The sequence below is a fragment of the Gossypium hirsutum genome, chromosome A02, assembly GCF_007990345.1.
Source record: "Gossypium hirsutum isolate 1008001.06 chromosome A02, Gossypium_hirsutum_v2.1, whole genome shotgun sequence".
Taxonomy (NCBI): Eukaryota; Viridiplantae; Streptophyta; class Magnoliopsida; order Malvales; family Malvaceae; genus Gossypium; species Gossypium hirsutum.
This window is the reverse complement of record NC_053425.1, coordinates 103,118,925-103,143,280: the sequence shown is the minus strand read 5'-3', so window position 1 is coordinate 103,143,280 and position 24,356 is coordinate 103,118,925. Positions and strand designations below refer to the sequence as shown.

General features: G+C 30.1%; 2 protein-coding genes and 1 long non-coding RNA gene across 3 annotated transcripts; 1 reads left to right on the top strand and 2 right to left on the bottom strand.

Moving 5' to 3' along the window:
- The first annotated feature begins 6,322 nt into the window (after positions 1–6,322).
- LOC107934623 (chaperone protein dnaJ A6, chloroplastic) lies at positions 6,323–10,883 on the top strand. Its single transcript, XM_016867097.2, has 8 exons — positions 6,323–6,523; positions 7,308–7,471; positions 7,836–7,977; positions 8,188–8,245; positions 8,958–9,000; positions 9,403–9,451; positions 9,562–9,642; positions 9,750–10,883. The coding sequence occupies exons 2-8, from the start codon at positions 7,365–7,367 to the stop codon at positions 10,599–10,601; spliced, it is 1,332 nt and encodes a 443-aa protein (XP_016722586.2). The 5' UTR covers positions 6,323–6,523; positions 7,308–7,364; the 3' UTR covers positions 10,602–10,883.
- A 2,154-nt stretch (positions 10,884–13,037) lies between these two features.
- LOC107934624 (uncharacterized) lies at positions 13,038–14,338 on the bottom strand. The gene is made up of 2 exons (XR_001693967.2): positions 13,680–14,338; positions 13,038–13,342 (listed from the first exon to the last, which is right to left on the bottom strand). It is a non-coding gene; the product is annotated as an uncharacterized lncRNA (long non-coding RNA).
- Positions 14,339–17,189: 2,851 nt separating this feature from the next.
- Positions 17,190–19,047, bottom strand: LOC107934622 (linamarin synthase 2). Its single transcript, XM_016867096.2, has 2 exons — positions 18,452–19,047; positions 17,190–18,364 (listed from the first exon to the last, which is right to left on the bottom strand). Exons 1-2 carry the CDS (start codon positions 18,957–18,959, stop codon positions 17,451–17,453), a joined length of 1,422 nt encoding a protein of 473 aa, XP_016722585.1. The 5' UTR covers positions 18,960–19,047; the 3' UTR covers positions 17,190–17,450.
- Positions 19,048–24,356: the final 5,309 nt, after the last annotated feature.

Below are 24,356 nucleotides of genomic sequence, written 5' to 3'. Positions count from 1 at the left end.
GAAATGGAGTTTCAAGTTGGTGATAAGGTATTTTTGAAAGTGTCTCCATGGAAGAAAGTCCTTAGATTTGGACGAAAGGGCAAGTTAAGTCCGCGTTTTATTAGACCGTATGAAATAATTGAAAAAGTTGGACCGGTAGCATATCGGCTAGCGTTACCACCCGAATTAGAAAAGATTCATGATGTGTTTCACGTATCTATGTTACGCCAGTATCATTCGGATCCTTCACATATAATTTCACTGACAAATTGAACTGCGACCGGATATGACTTATGAAGAAGAACCGATTAAGATTTTAGCTCGAGAAGTCAAACAACTAAGAAATAAAAGTGTTGCACTTGTGAAAGTGTTGTGGCAAAAGCATGGGGTAGAAGAGACTACATGGGAACCTGAAGAAACTATGAGAAACCAATATCCACACCTGTTTACCGGTAAGATTTTCGAGGACGAAAATCCTTAAAAGGGGGGAGAGTTGAAATATCCTGAATTAGGGCTTAATCGGAATAGTGGTTTCGTGACCACAAATCCAAGGTAGAAATAATTATTTTATAATTATTTTGATGATTATGATATGATTGCATGATTGTGTGAAAACTTCGTGATGAAATTCTATGCCTAAAGTGCTTAAATTGAAAGTAGGGACTAAATTGAATAAGTTGCAAAACTTGCATTCTAGAAGTTTTTAGTATGAAATTGTTTTGGAATATTAATGAGGAGGTCTTAAATAGAAATTTGACCAATTTTAAGTTCATGGACAAAATTAGGACATGGAAGGAATTTTTGGAAAGTTTAGTAGTAAGGGTATTTTGGTCATTTAGTTATTAAAATGAATTAAAAACAAAATTAAAAGCCAATTTTTGTCCATCTTCTTCATTAGGCCGAAATTTCAAGGGTTCTCCATAGCTAGGGTTTGTTTCAAGCTTCCAAGCTCCATAGTAAGTGATTCCAAGCCCCGTTTTTAATGTTCTTTACGTTTTTGGAATCTCGGTAGCTCGATTAAGCTTATGTTAGCAATAATTCAACCTAGGGTTTATATTTGGAAAAATACCCATAGGTGAAATTTGTGTATTTTGATGTTTTATGATAGAATATGAGGTTTTAAATTATGTTAGACAACTTATGCTACTCGGTTTTGAGTGAAAACGAGTAAAAGGGCTTAATCGGCAAAAATACCTAATAGTCACAAGTATATGTTAGAGAGAGAATTTGATGTTGCCATAGAAGGGAAAAGTGATCAGCATGTTATAAAACATAAGAATAAGGAATAAAGTTTTATTCTCGAGCCTAGGGGCAAAAGTGTAATTATGCAAAAGTTTAGGGGCAAAAGTGTAATTTTTCCAAAGTTCGTATTAAATGCTGTTTTGATGAATGTATGTATTAAATAAGATTAATTTGGCATTATAGATCAAGAGAAATGAGATTCAAGTCGCGATCGAGGAAAAGAAAAGATTGTGGACTAAATTGCAAAATCTTTATATTTTGGTACCAAGGTAAGTTCATGTGTAAATAATGTAGCATAATTGTTATTTTTAAGTTATTGATGTTAATTATATGATACGCTGATTTTTAATCGTGAAATATTATGCTTTGTGGTTAATGTTGAGTAATATGCAAATTATGTTTACTACTTGATAAATATGAATTGCTACCAAGTATCGGTTCCGATATTCCATGGAAGACGAAAAATATGAGATCGAGGGAAAAAGCCCGTTTGAACCTTAGGAATAGATTAGGATACAAGTGACATGTCACTAGGATGGTTGAGCATCCGAACTCGTTGAGTTGAGTCCGAGTTCACCTATGGATGCGAATGTCCGAACTCGTTGAGTTGAGTCCGAGTTCACTTATGGATGCGAACGCCCGAGCTCGTTGAGTTGAGTCCGAGTTCATTTAGGGGCGGGTTACATGATTTCTTGATTACATATGAGGCACTTATGTGCAAATTATCCGTGTATCCGAGTTGTATTCCGATGTGTTCAACGGGTGAAATTTCTAGTGAAATGGAAGAACACTTAAGATGCAAGCGACGTTTTGGTAAGTGTTGTGAAATGGACACTTTGGACAGGTATGTTCTTAACCCTCGGGTTGAAAATAGATACAACAACGATAAGGTGGTAAGATGATGAATGATGTTTAGAAATGTGATATATGTTTTGGTGATACCATGCCAAAGTTGTTTGGTATATTTGTATTGTTATGTTACTTGTTATTTACATATGAACTTACTAAGCATTTATGCTTACTCCTTCCTTTTCATTCACTGTAGTTTTGAACAAGCCGGCTCAGGAATCGGGACAGGTCGAAAGTTCGATCACACTATCCAAAGGACTTTTATCTTGGTAAATGGCTTGTACAACTACTTAAGTATGGCATGTATAGCAATATACCTATTTTGTGTAAATAATTTTATGATATGGCCATGTTTGGTTGAGAAAATGTTTGATATTGATAAGTCATAGTGATGGCTAATTTAGATCATGTTTGATATTATGGAAGTTTAATAGGTTATCTAGTTCATAAAAATTCATGGAAAGATGAAACTTGCCTTAAAACAGAATATTGTTGCAGCAATGACATGAATTTGAAAAATCACTAAAAATAGTATAAATGGAACTAAATAATGAGTAAGTTATTAAATTGAAACTTAATGAGTCTATTTTCATGTGGATTGAACAAAACGGGCATATAAATTATATTTTATGAGATATTTAAACTTTTGTGAAACAGAGCCAGAGTGATTTCTGGATCCCCTATTCTGACTTTAAAAATTCATAATAAATTTTAAAAAAAATAATTAGAAGTTGTTGTTTATATTTACAGATTCCTTATTGAGTCTAGTTTTAAGAAAAACAAACCTTATAGTCATTGAAATTCTGTATAGAGAGATATCTGATTCGTAATACACATATGTCAGAGCAGTCGAACCCTGAAACAGGGGAGACTTTAACTAATAAACTGTACTAATTGGCCCAACCAAAAATTCTAGAAAAAAATTAGTAAATAGATATATGATTCTAGATTTAGGGAAAATTTACGGATCTTGATTTCGAGTTTCATAACTCAAGATATGATTTTTCTTATAACTGTGACGCGAGTAGCTAGAAAGCTGTGAATGTAGAAACAAATGATTTGAAGTTCTTAAATTAATAAATTATGTTCGGTAACCCCTCAAGCTCGACTCCGTTGATGGTCTCGGGCATGGGGGCGTTACAGTAAGTGTCACAATAGTACTTATATGTGGGTACAAATTAAAAGGAATAATAATAAAATTATCAATTGTTACAATTTAGTACAATTGAAACACATGCCAGAAGTTTACTAATACAAATGTGTTTACTATTTGGCGTGATCAGTTAGACCATCATGGATCGTATATGATGTGAAAATTAATTGAGAATTGATATGGACATTCAATTAAAGAACCAAAAGATTCTTTAATTTAAAGAATTCTCATTTGTTGTTTATTCTCAATAAAAATTGATTATTAGTAACTCACTAGTTAAAATTGAGATTTAATGTTTTGCATTTCTAAAATGAATATGGGCCCATTTATCCGCCATGTGGATGGTTTTGATATTATATGATTTTGGTAGATGCATCTATAAAATAATCACATGTGTTATCAACTCGCAACCTGTCGCTTGCGAGATTACTTGTTTAAATGATTAATTTTAGATTATGCAATTAAAACAATTCATCTTGCTAATGTTGGTGAGTTTACATCCCAAGTTTTCAATGATTATTCATGTCAATTGGGATAAAAGTTGAACATCATGTAGCTCATGTTCACAGACAAAATGATTTAGCTGAATTGTTTATCAAATGCCTCCAACTAATAACTAAACCATTACTTATGAGAACAAAACATTCTATTTTAGCATGAGATTCATGCTTGTATTGATTTACATGTTGTACACATCAAGCCAATAAATTATAAATACTCCCCATTACAATTGATTTTTGGTTAAGAGCCAAATATTTCCCATCTTACAATTTTTGGATGTACGATATATGTTCCAACTGCTCCACCACAACACACAGGTCATAATAAGAGATTGAGAATGTATATTTATATGAGTCTCCTTGTAATATTTTTGAGCAATTAATTTTAGATTTAATTGTGACATGAGTTGTCAGTTTTTCCAACATTAGGGGGAGAGAAACAATAACTTGTAATGAGTTAGGGGGAGAGTAATTGAACCAGAAGTTCAATAAGGATAACTCATTACAAGTTAATTGTTAAATATATTTACAAACTTAATGCGAATAACCAAGTGTTACATAGATTGATTGGTTCCAAAGATGAAAAAAATTCTTCTAGATGGTTATATAGTGGAGGCGGGTGCTCCAGAAGAGACCCAAGACATAACTAATAAGTAAAAATTCAGAAGAGATTCAGTTACCTGAAATTGAATTTTAAAATAGTGAACTTAAGAGATCTCGATAAGTTATGTCAATTCGAGAAAATATAGAACCGAACAATAAAAGTGGTCGACAATGATTTTGCATGCAATATTATTATTATTGAAATAGTTAAATAAAAGGAGGATCTTGAATAAATCTATTGAGAAATATAGATATGGAATAAACTAATCAAAATAGAAAGACGCAACTCAAGTATAATTAAATTTGTGGAGTTTTTGGACCAGTAGTCCAAATATCTAAAGGTATAAAACCAGTGAGGGTGCAAATGAAGTAGTTTTGCAAAAGAGGAATAAAAATATGAAGTTTTTTGCTAAGTCTTGGCATTGATTATGAAAAGATATAATATACTTTTGTTGTGGATGTAATAAACCTTTAGATATATTATTAAATTGACAATTTATAAAATATTTAACTTGCATCTAATGGTTATTTTTACAACCTTTTATGAAACACTATATAGTAAAGTTTGTATTAAAATCCTTGAAGGATTTAGGATGCTAGAAGCATATTGAAATTCTCGGGAAATTATTTATTTATATGAATTGAAATAATTGAACATATGTGGTAAATTTGTCTTAGTGAATAATAGTTGAAGGAGGATTATAAAATGATCCAAAATACCTATTTGTATTTTTATAAAAGAATCATGATTAAAGCTTGTTATGATTATTGTTGAATCTCTTGAAGAGATCAAAATACATTTTCCCAAATTTTCCTCACTCATGACTTTTAAAAGAATAGTGATATAAATGGTTAGCAATACATTCTAATAGTCATTTGAAAAACTAGTATTCAAGATTGAATATGTAGAATCTGAGAAAGTATGTAATATTTTCGTGAGGGGGAGTAAATATGCGTTGTACTCTTTTTCCCTTAACCGAGTTTTTGTCCGATTGGGTTTTCCTGGTAAGGTTTTTAATGAGGCAATATATTATGCGTATTATAGATTGTGTACTCTTTTTCCTTCATTAGGTTTTTATCCCACAGGGTTTTTCCTAATAAGGTTTTAACGAGGCACATTATCTACCAATGGACATTCAAGGGGGAGTATTATGAATATCTTATTAAGTGGATGTCTATCATGATCAAGATAAAGTTTTAATGTACTTTAAATCTCTACTTCTTTTATACTTCTTATACCTATAAATAAAGACTCTAATGAAGCATTGTAATCACCCTTTTGATTAATAAAGCACATTCTCTGTTGCTTTCATATTTTCTTTATTCTTTATTCTTCCCATCTCTCTTTATTTTATAACAATATTTTAATAAAATGATACTAAAAGTTTGAGAAATTATTTTAGTCAAAACAGATACTAAAAGTTTGAGAAATTATTTTAGTCAAAACAGACTTAATTTATGATTAACCCCTAAATTATATATTCTTTTCAACTTCAGTATTAGAGGTTAAGTCATAAATTTTTTTGGGGTCAAAATTAAATTTTATATTTTTATGATAATAAAAATATAATTTTACTATTCAATGGCCTATATCTTTATAATTTTAAAGGATAAAAACAAATTTTTATTATTTTTAAAGACCAAAATATATTTTTACCATTATTAATTTAAAATTATATAAATTATAAAAAGGTCTAAGTAGAAAATTTTCCTTGCGAGCTAGACCCCTATTAACCCCTGATTTCACCATTGTTTGATACAAAATTTTGTTATCCCTAGACTATCATTATAGTACAAGTTCACTTAAAAGAAAAAAAATTGACAATGAAAACATGACACATTTCATATTCTTATTGGCTGTAAGTAATTTTGATTAAAATGGAATAAAAATAATAATAAATAATTCAGGTAAAAGAATTTGAGTACTAAAGTTAGAAAATATATATGCTTTAAGGACCAAATTGTGAATAAATCCAAACAAAAGTATAATTACTTTATCGAATTGGACGAAAAGAAGTAGCAAGACTTAGAAAATTTTCAATTTTCAGATCAATCCAACGGCGGAAAATGTAGGTTGCAAGTTGAGAACAACCTACCAAGAAAATCAGGGAATAAGAACTCTCTATTTAGAGGCGCTAAGCTAACCTCATCCTTTGTTCCTTCTCAGTGAGAGCAAATCGCTTTGGAGCCAAACAAGGTTCGCTCTTCTTTTCTTTGCCCTAATTTTGTATTTAATTTCTCCATTTTTATTAAAATAAATATAGGCCGCTTTCCTTTATCTCTAGAAATATGGCATACATGTCGAAAATCTTAATCTTGTATCAAGTTTCTGGTTGCTACTTACTGTAATTTCATATGTGTGTGTTTGTTAGATTGATTATTACTTTTCTTTTTTTTTTTTTTGAAAAAATATGGTTTCTGGGTGGTGGATAGTTAACCCTAGTGGATAGAGAATTTTGGAGTTTTTGGCTTAGCTTTAGATGAGTATTCTTTTTGGAAACATTTTCTTTTTAAAAGAGCCCTCCTTTTTGCTACAAAAGGAAGAAAAATGGGTTTTGGATTAGCTAACTGGAATAACTTGGCAAGAAATGTGTTTCAGAAAGGGTTGGTAGTTGAAATCCATAAGGAAAGGAAGGTTATGCATAAATGAAAATCAACTCTTGAAGGCTTGAAAGTTGGTAGTCGAACCTTTGTTTCTAGGGTCAGAACATGGCCAGTAAAGTTTCGCCTAAGCTAGTTACCAGTTTATTTTATCTTATTTGCTTTTATCACATTTAGTCATGTATGATAATTATTTGAGTTGGTGGCATTATTTTGATTGGAATACTTTTTGTATTAAATCATTGATGTATGAAATGGTAGTCATAATTTTTTCTTTTTGTTTACTTTTTGGAATTCCCTTTTATAAATTAGTTAATTTTATGGTGTTGTCAATCAGTTTTGAGTGTGTATATTTTTCACTTATGTTTTATATGTTTCAGCGTGCTAAAGGCCATTCAGCATAAAGTTATAATTCAGGTTCTCTACCCTCATATTGGATGGCCATTATACCATGTGGAAGTACATTTGTTGCCCAGTGGCATATTCGTCCTCAGTTGACTACACGATCTTATGTCCCAAACCGAATAATGACAGCCAGATTGGGGTAAGTTTTCCACTTAACTCTTGTATATAGGAAGAGTATTGTTGAATTTGGTTATCAACAATTATTTTCTTCTACAGCTTTGTATAGATTTAGAATTGCTGATTTTGCAATGTCATTGCTACTTGCTAGTTATGGTTTCTGCATGAGCATTCATTGCATTTGTGAATTTGACGCATTGGTGAACATAATGATTAGATGCACAAAATTTTCCCCTTTGTAGTCACGCTTTTGTAAGGCTATATTTCTTCTGGTTGATTAAGAGAGAGACCGATGGAAAAATGTCTTATGTATTACCTCTAATCATGATAGTCTATTTATTGGTAATTATGGAAGAATAATTTAGGTATTTATTGCCATTATGCAGAGTCACAAGTACAATGAGTTATTTGAGAGCCTCAAATTCAGGCTTATTTGCACGTGATTCCTTACCGTTATTATCCTTTGTGGGGCCATCTCAAACATCACATCATCGTAGGGGAGCACGGTTCATTGTTAGAGCTGAAACTGTGAGTATAAACTACTTCCACTTTCTTTTGATTTTCTTTTGTTTTGTCTTATGTTTTTTTGGTAAAAAAGGAGGCTTTAATGGTTGTTTAATCATTTAATCATATAATTTGAAAATTCGAGTATGCATTTCATATGTTTATTGCTGTATTTTGGAATTTGGATCGCTGTTCCAATCTGAATCTAACCTGATGATGTTGTATAATGGGCAGGATTATTATACTGTCCTTGGGGTGTCAAGAAATGCAAGTAAATCTGAAATTAAAAGTGGTATGCTGACTTACAAAACCTTGTTCGGCAACTATTCTATTTATTCCTTATATGATTGTTTACTGCATTTATGTGCTTATTTAGTTTGCTAATCTACTTTTTTATTTATGAATTTTCAACTTATTGACAGTAAGTTTACCCAGCTTTAATGGCTTCTATCTGGAAAGTTCTAGAACACTGATGCACAAACTTCAATTTTAAGGGAGGGTAGGTGTTGATAACATAAATCAAAGAGAATCTAGAGAGGATGGAAATAACATAAATCAAATAGAATCTAGAGAGGATGGATTAATCTGAAGTGAGGTTAATACTCATTCAAGGATAATAGGTAGACACAGTGAGCATGTATAAAAGTTGAAAAAGTCACTCCATAGCAAAATCAAGGTACCTTCTTGCAAGATTTAGAGAGAAATGTAAGAAAGTGTGGTGTTATGCACATTTAAGGTCCCTGCCAATGAAAAGGAAGTTTCTTTTAGTTGTTTCAACTATTTGAAGGAAAGTCTATGGTTATCCTACTTTTCTTGGAGATTCAAAATTGCAGAACTGTACTTATGTACATGTAGAAGTGATTGATCATTATGTAAATTAGATTCTTTTGTTGTTATGAGTTCCACAAAAGGAAACTTATTTTATTTTATTCTTTAGTGGCTACTTTCTGCTTTTATCTTTCATAATATTATCTTACTGATTTTAAATCTGTTGTTTTTTTCAGCTTATCGTAAGCTTGCTCGAAGTTATCATCCAGATGTGAACAAGTCAGTTGATAACCTTGTACCTCTTGCCTTTTAGTTATGGTTGTGTCTTCTAGTAAATTAGTTTCATGTGGTACCTTTGTCCAAAATGAGATCTTAAATAATGTTTAGAATGAGAATGTTGTTGCTGAAAGAATGAGAAAATGGAATAGTAGTCATAGATTTCCCAAGTCAGGTGTTTGTTGAGTTTTTTTCATATGTTTCATGTATTTATAAATGTAATTGCTTAAAGGGAGAGAATATAGAACAGTATTTTGAAGATTTCTGATTCTCACTGAATATTTTCTCTGAAAAGTTTGATGTTTTCAGTGTATGTTGCTAGTTAAAATATCTTCTTTAACCCACATATCTTTGAATTGTATTGCCTTTTTCCCCCGCCCCCTCTGATCATATATTATTCTGCAGAGATCCTGGGGCAGAGACGAAGTTCAAGGAAATTAGCAATGCATATGAGGTAAGAGTTCTACATTGTGCTTACTATGGTTTTCATTTATATGTCTGAAATGCATCAGTCCCTAGTTCCCATGGTTATATCTGATCTTTGAGGTGCTTTATGTTGCTTAGGTCTTGTCAGATGATGAGAAGCGATCTCTGTATGACAAATATGGGGAGGCTGGACTTAAAGGCGCTGGTATGGGAGTGGGGGTAAGTTAATTCTACTGATGCTGAATAAGATCATTCATTTCAAAATTGTTTTCCCTATATTTTCTCAACATTTCATTTTGACATTGATGGCATGGTTGCTTTGCCAGGATTTTAGCAATCCTTTTGATCTGTTTGAGTCGCTATTCGAGGGCATGGGGGGTATGGGCGGCATGGGCATGGGTGGACGAAGTTCCAGGAATAGAGCTGTTGATGGGCAGGATGAATATTACAGTCTTGTATTGAATTTCAAGGAAGCAGTTTTTGGAGTTGAGAAAGAAATTGAGATAACCCGACTAGAAAGCTGTGGAACATGCAATGGTTCAGGTGCAAAACCTGGAACAACACCATCCAAATGTACCACATGTGGTGGCCAAGGACAGGTTATCTCATCTGCAAGGACTCCATTGGGTGTCTTCCAGCAGGTAATGACATGTTCTTCTTGTGGGGGGACGGGGGAAATTTCTACCCCATGCAATACTTGTTCTGGTGATGGGCGGGTAAGGAGAACGAAGAGGATTAGTTTGAAAGTGCCAGCTGGTGTGGATTCCGGTAGTCGTTTAAGGGTCCGGTCTGAAGGAAATGCAGGAAGGAGAGGTGGGTCTGCTGGTGATCTCTTTGTCGTCATTGAAGTTATCCCAGACCCTGTCCTCAAACGTGATGATACCAACATATTGTACACCTGCAAGGTGTCGTATATAGACGCAATTCTGGGAACAACAATCAAGGTTCCGACTGTTGATGGTATGGTTGATTTGAAGATTCCAGCCGGAACCCAGCCAAACACCACCCTAGTAATGGCCAAGAAAGGTGTTCCTGTTCTAAATAAAACCAACATGAGGGGCGATCAGTTGGTCCGCGTCCAAGTTGAAATTCCGAAAAGATTGAGCAGTGAAGAGAAGAAGCTTATTGAGGAGCTTGCAGACTTGAGCAAGGGCAAGACAGCAAGCAGTAGGAGATAGTTTTTGGGTCTTTTGTATGTATAGGACCAATATAGCACACTGTTAGCCCCAGAAACTATATTCACTGTCTAGTGTGTGCAGCTTCTGAAGTTGGAACTACTACACTGCATGCGAAAACAAATTTTGCAGTTCTGAAATTGTTGAACTACGAAATCTGAAAGTGGCTAAAATTTGGAGTCGTAGGTAAGGTAAAGATTAAATTGTGATAGCTTTGTCCCATATAAATGAATTTTCGATGGAAGAGGAGATGGATGTTATAAAATCCCTCTTTGATTGCAGCCATTCTTTTGAGATTGAACTATAATTTGGGCAACAATGTTAGTTTTGTGTTTGCTTTTATTATTATGAGTGAATGATGATTCAACTGCATGCTAAAACTTCTCAAATTCATTTGTGGATTAGCTCTTCCGAAATTGAATTTTTTATTATAAAAAATAGGGATGAATATCAAATTTATGTATGGATTTTGGTCAAATGTGTAATTGAATTCATGAATTTTGAAACTTGAATTGCACATATTTATATATTTAAAGAAATGAATATATATATTTATTCTTAAAAATTATTTTTTAAATTAATAATTTAGAGAGTGCATTTGGATGGGTTATAAGATTGATTTTGATGAGATTAAAAATAACAGTAGTAGTGTTATTAACTATTGTAACAGTAATATTAGTTATTATAATGGTGATGATATATAAGTTTGGATTTAATCATAATGGTGAAAGTGGGGTAAAATATAATAAGAAGAAAAAATGATTATTAAAGACATAATATTAAAATTTATATATAATGGAAATTCTGAAACAATTTGATATTTGTAAAGTTAATAATTATAAATTATTAAGTTTTTTATATAAATATTTTAATGAATAAAAAATATTAAGATGGATGGTATTGTTTCAAATAATATTTTTCATCATTTTTATATAGTTATTTAATTTAATTAACTTATATTAATTATATAATAAATATAGTTTTGTTAATCTATCTTATAAAAGTAAATTTGTTTATGCATTGTTAAATATTTACTTATTAAATAATTATTAACTAAAATAAAGTAATGAAAAAAAAATTAATATTACAGGATATATAAATACTAGACCGAATTATGGGTTGGGCCACTTGGCCCGACCCGAAGGCCTACTCAAAATGTGGGAGGGTTTGGGCAAAAATATAGGCTCGAAAAATGGGCTTAGACAAAAAATAAGGTCTGTTTAAAAAACGGGCCGATCCTCGAGTAAGGTATTTTTGGTTCAGGCCCGGCAGCTAAAAGACAAAAAAATATCTGCTCTTTTTTTTTTGAATGTTATTTTCTTGTTGTTTTCTCCCTATTTTGCTACCATTTTACTATTATGTTGCTACTATTTTATTGTTATTATTTGGATATTATATAAAACTTATTTTATTATTAATTTTGTTATTATTTTAAAGGCATTAGTTAATTTTGTTATTATTTTAGAAGTATTTGCTTGTTAAGTTGTATTTATCTTAGTGTTATTTAAGTCTACATATTTTTTAAAATTTATTTTCAATTTGTTGGGAAATATTTATTTTGATGTTTTTAATATTTTTGATGTATTATATATATTTAAAAATTATATAAAAATTAATACAGGCGGGCCAAATTGGGCCCGAATTTTAGCATTTTTACCCTGGTCAAGTTTGGGTAAAATTCTAGACCTATTTTCGGGCCAGGCCAGAACATAGAAAATGGGCCTGCATTTTTAGTTAAGCCCAGCCCGGCCCATCTTTTGTCTTAAAATAATTTCTTAAAAAAATAAAAATGATAAAATGATAAAAACCTGAAAGGACGTGATTGGAAAACGGAGGCTGCAATGGAGATGAAAATTTTAATCGGACGGAGGATGGGCAAATGAAAATTTTTAATCTTAGCTCACTAGTGATCCCAAGGAGCCTAAATTAATTTTAGGTAAATTATTCATATAGTCACTCTAAAACTATTCTATTTTTTTTGTTTATTTTAAAAAATTGTCTATTAATTTTTTTATCAACGAAAGTTAATTAAGATGTCATGTATTGTTGATTGTTCTACCAATTGTGTATATAATTAAATATTTCAAAAATTAATTATAAATCCCATTATCATTCCTGAATTTGAAATCAATCCTTAACCCTCAAATTCATTGAACTCTGAACTCTATTACCATCACTGACTTCGAAATCAAATTCTAAATCTCAAAATCATTAAACCCTAAACCCCATTTATCATCACTTACTAACGACAACGTTATATTTGACAAAAAAAAATAGAGTGATCAAAATAGGAATAAAATAATTTTAGAGTGACAATTTGAATAATTTACCGTTAATTTTACAGTGTCATGAAATCACTGAATCTTAGGTAACAACAAAGAAGTAGCCATAATAGCTGTAAGAGGCCCATTTTGCTCGGCCCATTAGTAACCCAAGATAAAATATAAAATATAAATAAATTAAATTAAACCAAACCAATACAACAGTCCAGTTTTATAACAGACCCAAACCCAGCTACATAACCCAAGCCCAATAACTAAACCTAGACCCAAATTTAAAACCAAGACCCAAATACAGGCCCGATGGCCCAAAAAAATTTAGAACAAATGGAACCTTAGGGTTCTCTCTCTCTCTCTCGCGCCGCAGCCAAGCCTCGGCCCTGGCCTCCGTACCCTCCAGCAGCCACGCACACGCGCCTCCGTACGCCAGCCCAGACCCGTACCCGAGCGCCAACGCACCTGTACCTGCGAAAGAGAACAAGAAAAGAATAGCAGAATAGCAGCCAATAGGAGAACAAAAATTGTTGTTTTTTTTGGTGTTATTCGGCTATAAAGCCTTTTATTTTCGATTGTAAATTCTTCTTCTTTACGAATGCAATATACACACGCATATTACACACTCGAACGCCACATAAACATAGAAATACGCATACAAAAACAGAAGCAATAAAAAACAACCGATTCTTAAAGGTGATTTTCCGACTGAAATCTCGGGGCGTTCTTTTTTTTTCGGCTTGATCTTTTGTTTATTTGTTGTTTTTACTCGAAGGCATGGATAAAAAAGGGAAAAGTGGGAGTTTACCTTGAAAGCACGCCGTGGATCTCCTCTTGCTTAGTTAAAATCGAAGTTAAGAGGAGATTGAAAGGCTGAAAGGTGTTCTCTCCAGTCTAAATCTGTTGGCTGCTGCTAGGGGAAGGAGAATCGGCATTTTCAAAGGGGATTTAGGGTTTGGAAAAGAAGAAAATGGATGGGGGTTCAGCTGAACGGGGTGTTTTGTTGGGGATTTTAAGGGAGTAAGAAACGACACCGTTTAGACCAATGATAACGGTCTTAAACGACACCGTCTAGGCCAGCGCGCGCCTTTGCAGTGAAGGGTTATTTTCCATATCAGTTCTTCCCTTTTGCGCAGTATTCAAATCAGCCCGTATTCTTGTTTCGTTTTTTTTTATTAATTTAGCTTTGTGATTTACACTCGTTTGCAAATGGATCGGCGCTTAAACGTAGCATTTGGGATCTGGTATATTGCCAGTTTTAGTCCTTAGCTGTTTTCGTGCATTGATTATTGGTCCTCTTATTGTTATTGTTTTATTTTCGAATTGTCCCTGCTGTTTTAGTTTAATTCCAGTTAAGTTTTCCTTATTTTTTTTGTACCCTTTTATTCTTGACTATTTATTCGTGCATTTTAAATAACTTTGGTGATTGTTACCATATCATTGTAAATTTGTTTTGGTAATGTCATCTTCACGCTTTGTATATTCCATAAAAGTTTCTTATATACATTAATACATATATGTACATATCTACTTCATATCAAAGTTGGTTTTATTTCATATATATGTATATACTACTATCAACCTTATATTATTTTTATACATGTGACTCCTTAAATTATTTTCTTCTTGTATTTTATTATATAATCCTACGAAATACATCTTTTAAATTATTATTATATATGTATATATATTCATCGATACCTATATTTGATCTATATATTATTAAACCCATGTATTCTAATATATATTTTGTTATTCAAACATGCTTCGCATATACGTTTTACATAAAATTTGAGTTATTTTATATCCATTTATATTCGTACATATTTTGATTTACATGCATTATTAAACTTGCATTTTATATACATAGTTTCCTTTGTACATAAGCACGCTTTTAGGTCCATAATAGTTTTTAATAAAATCAATTCAATTTTGAGTACGTTTCTATGGTATTTTTTTTAAAAAGCAATCATTTCTAGTTTATTTATATGCATATATATATTTTATGATAAAATCAATCTATTTTTTTATATTTTAATTCCATTTTATTTTTATATATAATTTCTTTAAAATTCACTCACACGTGTATATGTACATATAGCTACATGCTTTATACCCATTATCCTTTCACATCTTATGTATTATATAGATTATTCTTATTGTAGGGATATTACCAACTTTAAATAATTTTTTTATGGCTAAATATCTAGTATTTTGGTTGATCCAAATGTTTTTGAAACACCTATTAAATTTTTATTTTTTGTATGTATATACTCTTAATTTTTCTTTTATAAGTTATTTCAAACCCTAGCATATATTATTTGATTATTAGTCCATCTTTTTTAGTCTATTATTCTTGTATCTTGTTGATCCTATATCGTTTGATATCTCATGTGTTAATTATCTTCCCGATATTTATTGTATATTTGCTACATCATGCTTGCTCATTTTATACGTTACCACATCAATTATTCTCCAAGCGTTATTGTAATCGAGTTACTTTTTTAGATTAGCCCTGCTTAATTATTAGTTTATTAATGGATCGTATCTCATACATCTCCGTTATCCCATATCATCATTTTTCACTTGGTTTGCGAAATTTTTTTTTATAAAATTCAAATATTTATGATTAATTTATTTGGTTTCAAAATGCATTAATACGTTTTAAGCTAGTTTTATAACTATTCATTTAAAAATTCTTTAAAACAAAGACGAGATTTGATATTTGGCAATTCGCGGAATCGTGCCCTAACGTGTTGGGTTGCAATTTCGCGTTTGCTCAAAGTAATCGAATATCCCTTCAAAATTTCACTTATGTCTTCTAAAAATCCTTTAAAACGAGGGCGATGTTCGATATTTGACAATTCGCAGAATCGTGCCCTAACGTGTTGGGTTGCAATTTCTCGTTTGCTCAAAGTAATCGAAGATCCCTTTAGAGTTTCACCCATGTCTTTTAAAAATTCTTTAAACAAAGGCGATGATCGATATTGGGCAATTCGCAGAATCGTGCCCTATCATGTTGGGTTGCAATTTCTCGTTTGTTCAAAATAATCGAAGGTCCCTTTTGAATTTCACTCATGTTTTCTAAAAACTCTTCGAAACAAAGGAAATATTCGATGTTTGGCAATTCGGGGAAACGTACCCTATCGTGCTGGGTTGCGATTTCCTGTTTGTCCAAAATGATCGAAGATTCCTTTAGAATTTCACTCATACTTTCTAAATTCTAAAATAAGGCAATGTCTGATATCTAGAAATTCGAGGAGTTATGCCCTACTGTGCTGGGTTTCGATTTTCTCGTTGGACTAAAAAATTGGGCATCTTTTTGCGGTTTTCAACGTATAAATTTTTGGAAGTCAAAATTTGTCATGTTTTCGAGGGCATAAAGGATCATGTCCTATCGTGCTGGATGTGGCACTCTATTCCTCTTAAGCAAGAGAACTTTAATAACCAACTCGGGTTATTCAAATATTATCAAAAGGGAACCACATTTCAAAAATATTTTTAAATCTTAGACATAAGGACAGTATTTAATCGATTTGGTACCAATTTTGGGCGTAGTGAGGGTGCTAATCTTTCCTCACGCGTAACCGATTCCTGAACCCGTTTTCTCAAAAATTCGTAGACCAAAATCGTTGTTTTAGTAAACCAAAAATGCTTTATTAAAATAACCTCATCCTTAGGTGATCCGATCACACCAAAATAAAAGGATTGGTGACAACTCCATATTTTCGTTTTTCAAAAAGTCAATTCCCCGTTTTTCTTTAAATTTGAAAGATGGTTTCGACAATAGTCATTGTTTGGACCCACAATATGTGGGTACCCATTAAATGGGTACTTAGGATGAGCTCGAATTAACATTTATTTTTAAATTTGAATGCAGTTCAAGATATAATCAAACTATTTGAACTTGAACTCGATTAAACTAAACATATTCAAGCTTGACTTGACAATGACTTTGGGGAATTAATAATATATATATTAAGGGTAATAATATAATTTAATAATATACAAATATTTAAAATTTATCAAAAATAAAAAGGTCAACAAGGTTTGTGGGCTATTAGACCAAAATATTATTAAGCTTAAATTCGATTCGACTGATAGTTCAAGTTGTTCAAACTCGAACTTGACTCGATAATTATTAAATCGAGTTTGTATTTTTTTTTGAATCGAGCTAAAATAACTTGTGAGCACTAATACCCTAAACTTATTTTAGGCCACTATAATCTCCAACCCCAATTTTAACGTTTCAACTAAATCTTCATTTCTTCACAAACTACCATAATCTAGTTTCTATTAATATGGCTCTAATAATCTCTGAAATAAAAAACCAAGCTTATTTATACAAGCAAGTGTTAGAATCAGTAAAGAGCAATTGGTCTAATAATATATAATAACCAGCTCTCTTTTTAACTGTTCCAACTCACCAAAGCAAAATACAAAAGCATACTAATATGAGCTTCACATGCATACCTCACACAACTGCATTCACTTATAAAGGAAAAAAAACAGAAATAGAGACATTGAATGATCCCCATTCATTATTTAAGTAATTCCCCTCTGACAATAGTATTTCCAGTTAACCATGTTTGAGAGCTTCCTTAACAAATCTGTCGAAATCAATATAAGATGATCCCCCAACTTCAACTGCTTCTTCGGCTTTCTTCTTCCATTCCAATGCCTTCTCTTTCTTTTTCTTTCCTTCCTCACCTTCCATCATTTCCTTGACTAAAAACTCTATGTTCTCTCGCTTCACATCATGATCCACCTCCATGCCAATGCCCCAATGAGTGCAAGCATATCGACAATTGGTTTGTTGATCAGCAAAAAATGGCCAACAAATTACTGGCACACCTCCTGATATGGTTTCCACGGTAGAATTCCACCCACAGTGTGTCAAAAAAACACCGACTGAAGGATGTGAAAGGACCTCATATTGGTTGCACCAGCTTATTATCAGCCCTCTTTCCTTAATCTCCTTAAGGAACTCTAGATCCAGAATTGCAGAATCACCCATCACGACATCTGGTCTAACGATCCATAAAAATGGGTGCTTAGAGTTAGCCAACCCCCATGCAAATTCTTTGAGATGCTTCTCCGACATGACAGTAATGCTTCCATAGTTCACATACACAACTGAATTGGGTTCCCTTTTGTTAAGCCATTCAATGCAGCTTGTATCTTCCTTCCATAGGCTTGAGTTCATTGACTTGGAGGGATCGACATGTAGGTGCCTGGCAAGCAAATGAAGGGGTCCAATTGTATAAATTTGAGGAAATTTGGCAGCGATGGCTTCGAACACTTCATGTTCGAAATCTTCAAATGCGTTGAAGATTATTGCTGAAGCTTTTAGGCAATTTTGAGCTTCGGATCCGAAATAATCAAACAAAATATCATTCGGATCGTTGGCTTTGACGAAGCTTGGAAAGTCTCTGAGGCGAATGTTACTCATTCCAGGGACCCAGTCAATAGGTTCATTGAGAAATGTTTCACCTGACACAACAAAGAGTCAAGCTTGAGTTCTTTTTAGATAATTTTATTAGCTATGAAGTTATAAAGTTGAAATAAGAAAGTACTTACTTTGGAATGGAATAATGCCTCGTTTAACCAGTTCACTGAAGTGAAGATATCCCATGAAACTACATGCTGAGGCAGTCCAAAACTGAACTTCTGGTATGCCAAGTTGCTCAGCAGCCTTAATAGCAAAGCTCATAAGTCCATCAGAAATTATGCAAGTAACAGTGGGCACTTGGGGCGAGGAGTTTAACTTAGCTAGTAGCTCTACAAATGGTGCCAAGCAATGCTTTCGTATCGAATCACACAGAACTCGAAGATCCTGTGTTGCATTTCGATCGGACGATGGCAGCCCTTCCGGAATTGTTTTGAACTGGAAATCAGGCAGACCTTTAACGAAGTCAGGGCCTTTGGACCTGATCAAACGCCTATGGTTGAACTCAGTGTTAACAAAGGTTATGAAGAAGCCTCTAGAGTGTAAGAGCTTAGCAAGTAGCATCATGGGGTTAACATGACCTTGTGCTGGAAATGGGACGATTACAATGTGAGGTTTATTGGTTTCAAGTGAACCCATCTTTGAAAAGCAATAACAAAGTTGTAAAATTAAGTTGTTTGCAGAGAAGCTTTCCTTGCTTTCTAGCTTCTCTAAAGCTTGACGAGTAACAACATGCAATATATAGGAAAAGGATTGTATGAAAGATTCATCCCAGTGATTTGTATCCTTTTTCAATAGCGAAATTGTGGAAAAAAAAATTCCTTATTCTTAAATTTTTTGTTTTATTTTTAAATTTTAGATTTTTACTTTCAATTTAAACCATATATTAATAAATAATTTTATATTTTATTCTCAAATCAATATATATCTATTCGAGAATTTTATTTATTTTTTGTATATATTTTATTTTTAAATGAGATATTTAAAAAGACTCGTTTTACTCAAGTTTTTTTTTAAGGTATTAGTTTTTAATGTCACATGCGATGCATATAATTTTACGCATTTAATGTTTAATTAATATTTTTAAATATTGTACTTAATTGCAACAATTAGCATAAAATAATATTTCTTATATGAATTATTGAATATAGCTAAAATATATTAACTTATCAATTCATATATTATAATAGAAAATTGTCAAATTATAATTAAAGTATTTTAAAGTGATAATTAATATAATTAACTCTATTATTGATTAAGTGATAATTAATAAGTTTAGAATTCTATTCAAATAATAACTCTATTTTACATCAAGAAAATTAGCACAATTTTTAAAAAATAATATTAGCATATTTATAATTACCTCAACTTTTTGCGCTATATTTTATGCTTAGACTTATTTTCAAGTAACCATTTTTATTAAATTATAATTATTTTTAAATGTATAATTATTAAAATTTATATTTTATTTCAAATTTTTAACAAATAATTCTAAATTAAATATTATTTAATTTTAAATATGAATTTAGTAATATGATAAAAAAAAATAAAAGATATCCATTAGTTCAACAATTTTTTTAAACTCTACTTTTATATATATTATATATATGATAGATGTAATCTAACTGCTATAATAAAAAAATAAATATTTTTAAAATTTAAATTATTATTTTATCATTTATGGACTGTCAAAAGTACATTAGTCTTAGAGTTTGAATCTTTTGGACAACCTCTATCCGTTTTAAAAAGAAAAGAAGGATAATCTTTTAATTGTTTTGATAAAGTGTGGACTTTTAAACAAAATCTCTATTCAGGAATAAAAATATGTTGAATTTCACGTTTTTTATTAATTATTTCAATAATGATAGTATCAATTGAATTAAGACTAAATTGATAAATTTTTTTAATTTTTAAATAATATATCTAATGGGTGGTTCCCTAAGTTTAACATATATTAGTTTTTAAAAAAGTGTACAACTTGCTTAATGATTTAGTATTCATACCCATCTCTCTTGGAAGAAAGTTTTATTAATGTAAATAGAGAAAATATTTGGTATACTGTCATTAATGGAGCTTCTAGACTCTTAAGGAGTCGACAAGTGTTTTATAAAAGTATCGTAAAATATTAAAAAAAAACATGACAAATTTTTAAGGTTGTTTGTGGAATAAAAAAAAAAACACTACCATTATACCAAATACTAGCACATATAAATAAATAATTATCACAATTTTTTTATCTTATACAATAGTATATAATTCCAAATTAGTTAGTATTAATTAAATAATTTGGGGTTTTTGGGGGGGGGGGGAGGGGATTAATGAAAAACAGAGGTTTTACCCTTTTAAGTAGGTACTAAGATTATTTCTTCTTCTTTTTTTTATGGCAAAAATGTTAAAAAAAGATAACTTCTTTTTGGTATTAAGATTATTTGTTTAGTTATTTCTTTATTTGAGAATGATAACATTGACTTGCCTTCAATGTAATCTCTGTCGTGGATTCATTTGATAAATGGTAGAAATATTCATTCCATTGAAAATGATAAATACACAATAGTTACTTATTAATAGAAAATTTATTGAATTACTTTTATTTTATTCTTTTAAGATTATACCGAAAGGCTCTGTCCTTAAAATGGAAAAAAAAAATATTTAGCCTCTTTATAATTGATAAAAAATTAAATTAGTAATGGTAAAATTGTACTTTAGCCCCCTTAAAAATGATAAAAAATTGATAAATTTTTTAAAAATTATAAAGATATAGACTATTAAAATGATGAAATTACATTTTTACTATAATAAAAATATACAATTTAATTCCATCCCAAAAAAATTTTCTAATTCCGTCACTGCTTTAAAGACTTCATATTTAAATTAAGCTTGAACTAGAATGTCACATTATTCTCCATATAAAATTTTTTTAATTTTAGATTTATAATATTTTACACTAAATAGTATATTTTATTTCAAATATTTCATATTTATACTCAAAATCATTTAACTTTTGGGTTTTTTTCATAAAATGTTTAAGGAAAAAATAAAAATAAAAATAAAAATATAAAACATAAAATTTTTGTAATTTAAAATTTACATATATGAGACAATCTATTTATTTTTAATAATTAATTTTAAGCAATATATCAAATAAATTTTATAATTTAAATTCAATATATGTAATTTTTTTATTTTTTATACAAACTTTTCAACTTTTTAACAAACATTTTAATTTTTTTATCAATATTTTTCTTCCATTATGTGGGAGATTCGGCCCCACTTTTGAATATTCAAATATTATTGTTATTATATAATAGTTTATAATTAAACTGTTGTTGATATAATAAATTTATGTATTGATATTCCAACTCCATTATATATTTGAAGTTATTGTTTAAATTTAAGATTTTATTTTTAAAAAATAGTTTAATAAATTTTAATATTTCCAAGAATTAATTGATGAATTATTTTATTTTTAATTGGAATTAAAAAAAAGAAAGAAAGAAAAAGCTATAATATCTTCTTTCTTAGCTAATTTTTGTACCTATTTTTTATTATAGAATTTACAATTATTTATACTAAATTAAGTCAGGTGAAAACTATTATATAATAAATTTATTAAAATTGATATGAAAATACAATATTGGTTGGAGTAAATTTTATGAGAATTTGAGTTCAAATCCCATCATATATATTTTCTTAGATTCTATAGGAAAAAGATAAAATCTTTAAAATATTATTTATTATTTTGTTAAAATAATGATTTTTTAGTAATTTAGTAATTGAATTGAGACACAATTAAAGAGTTACACCAACTTAAATAAATTTTTTATAAATAATATAAATATAAAATCTAATTAATATACATAAAGATTTTTATTTCCATTTATGAAATTTAAAATGATATAAAAAGCATACTCAATTATTGAAGCTCAATGAATTTGGTGTGAATAAGGTAGCAAGGGGCATCCATATGCATGTGAGTTAGAGCAAATAAAACGTTTCTGCCAATTTGGTTGGCTTCCAACATAACACGTGCCAGTTAGGAAATACGTACGTAAACGGAAGATAGAAAACAACAGGTTGCGACTCTTTACCATTACATCAGACCATTACCACTATGTTATGTCTTTTTAATTTATCAATTTGAATATAAATCATAATTATTCAGAAGTTATGATGGTTAAATAATGATGGTATTTGTCATCACTGAGTAATTTTTTTTTTTGAAAATGGGTTGATAGTAGATACTTAATTAGTGGTTTTTTATCGACTTTTTAATCTGTTTTTATTTTAAGAGTTTTGCAAAATAATAAATAATTTCACGAATCGAATTAGACTTTGTTATCTTTTAAGTCTTTACTTTTGAAAATTTTTGTCTTGTCTTGTACAAGCTTTTTAATCTTGCTTTTGCAAGTAATTTTAGGAATGATTTTTTCGTCGTCCTCTCCTATTTGGTGGATGCTCGGTTTTTTTGTTGGTTCTGCACCTCGCTTTGGATTATTGGGGGTTGATTTCCTTATCCTGATAGTTGCTTGCAATCATTTCAAATATGCCATGCTTGAGTTGTGACAAAATCGGCTGTTAGTGTGTTGTAATGTTCTATTAATGTTAAGGCTGAAGCCCTCTATCGTATTGATGGAGCTTGTCCTTCATTGTCGACAATAGATTTTTTTCCCTCAAATTGTATGGTCCCTTTTATGGAATAAATTAATGAATTTTTTCTTTCAAATAATAATAATTAAATGTAGAGGTAGTTGCATCGAGTATCCCCGAACTATATTCTCATTTTAAATTGGTTTCTAAACTTCAAAACGCTTCTAATTACATATTTAAACTATTAATGTTATATCAACCACGCCCTTATATTATTAAAATCATTAATTTAATCGTTAAATGACACATCAAATCTTATGTGACATAATTTAAAATGGAAGTTTTAAAGAAAAGTAAAACATTATCACATAACTTTTAAAAGTTAAAACTAAAAACAAAGTAAACCGGAAAAAAGAGATAGTGAACAATAAAGCTTTGATAAAAGTTTCAAAAACCTCAAAATCAAGATTTTTACAACATCCATTTTTACAATATTCATTTTTCTTTAAAAATTTCAATTTAATCTATGCCATATAATATTTGATAATTGATTTAATGGTTAAATTAACAATTTTAGTAAAAGGACCTTATTGATATAACCACAATAGTTTGAAGATGTATTGGATGTTTTAAAGTTTGGGGACCAATTTAGAACAAAGGTTCTAGTTTGAGAATATATGGTAAAATTAACTCTTAAATGTATTAACCTTCTAAAACAATTGAAGTATATTTAATTATTTAATTTTTTTACTCAAGATTTAAACTATTTTTTATTTTAATTTCGTAGATATTACATATGGGGTATTATTATTAGTTTCAAAACTTACGTTTAATATTCTTAATATGATGTAATTACCTATTTAAATTTCCTTTTACTTTCAATTTAAACTATTTTTTATTTTAACTTTGTACATGTTGCTATTAGGTTTAAATATTGCATTTCATTATTTATTATACATTATTTTTTTAACACATACACGTGTTCTAAATACATAGTTTCTATGCACATACGTGTTCTAGTATATTATAATCGTATTTAAATATATTGTGTCTTATTTATTATATTTTAAAGTTTATTAAATGTATTTTATTTATAATTTTATATTATGTTTAAAATTGGGTGAAAGTACCTTTGAAGTCCCTATATTATAGAGTATGGATCAAATTAAGCCTTTTTATGATTAAATGGATCAATTCAATTATTGCACTATTAAAAAGAATCAAATAAGGCCAAATTGGAACAAATTTATAATTTATTGTCTAAAAATTGACATAAAAATAAAATTTTTTCATTTATAGTTCATCTTCAAACAAAAATATTTATCTATAAAATCATAAAAAGCTTTCAAAATATAACTTTGTTAAATAGCAAATGACATCTTTTAAACAATAAATGTTAATTATGTTCCAATTTGGCCTTATTCGATTTTTTTAATAGTACAAAGACTA

Bases quoted from the DNA above. Each gene is read 5' to 3' on its own strand.
- LOC107934623 (XM_016867097.2), top strand. From the start codon at position 7,365: ATGGCCATTATACCATGTGGAAGTACATTTGTTGCCCAGTGGCATATT. The intron at 9,001-9,402 runs GTCAGTTGATAA...ATTATTCTGCAG, and splicing joins TATCATCCAGATGTGAACAA to AGATCCTGGGGCAGAGACGA. The intron at 9,452-9,561 runs GTAAGAGTTCTA...TATGTTGCTTAG, and splicing joins AAATTAGCAATGCATATGAG to GTCTTGTCAGATGATGAGAA.
- LOC107934622 (XM_016867096.2), bottom strand. From the start codon at position 18,959: ATGGGTTCACTTGAAACCAATAAACCTCACATTGTAATCGTCCCATTT. The intron at 18,365-18,451 runs GTAAGTACTTTC...TTGTTGTGTCAG, and splicing joins AGGCATTATTCCATTCCAAA to GTGAAACATTTCTCAATGAA.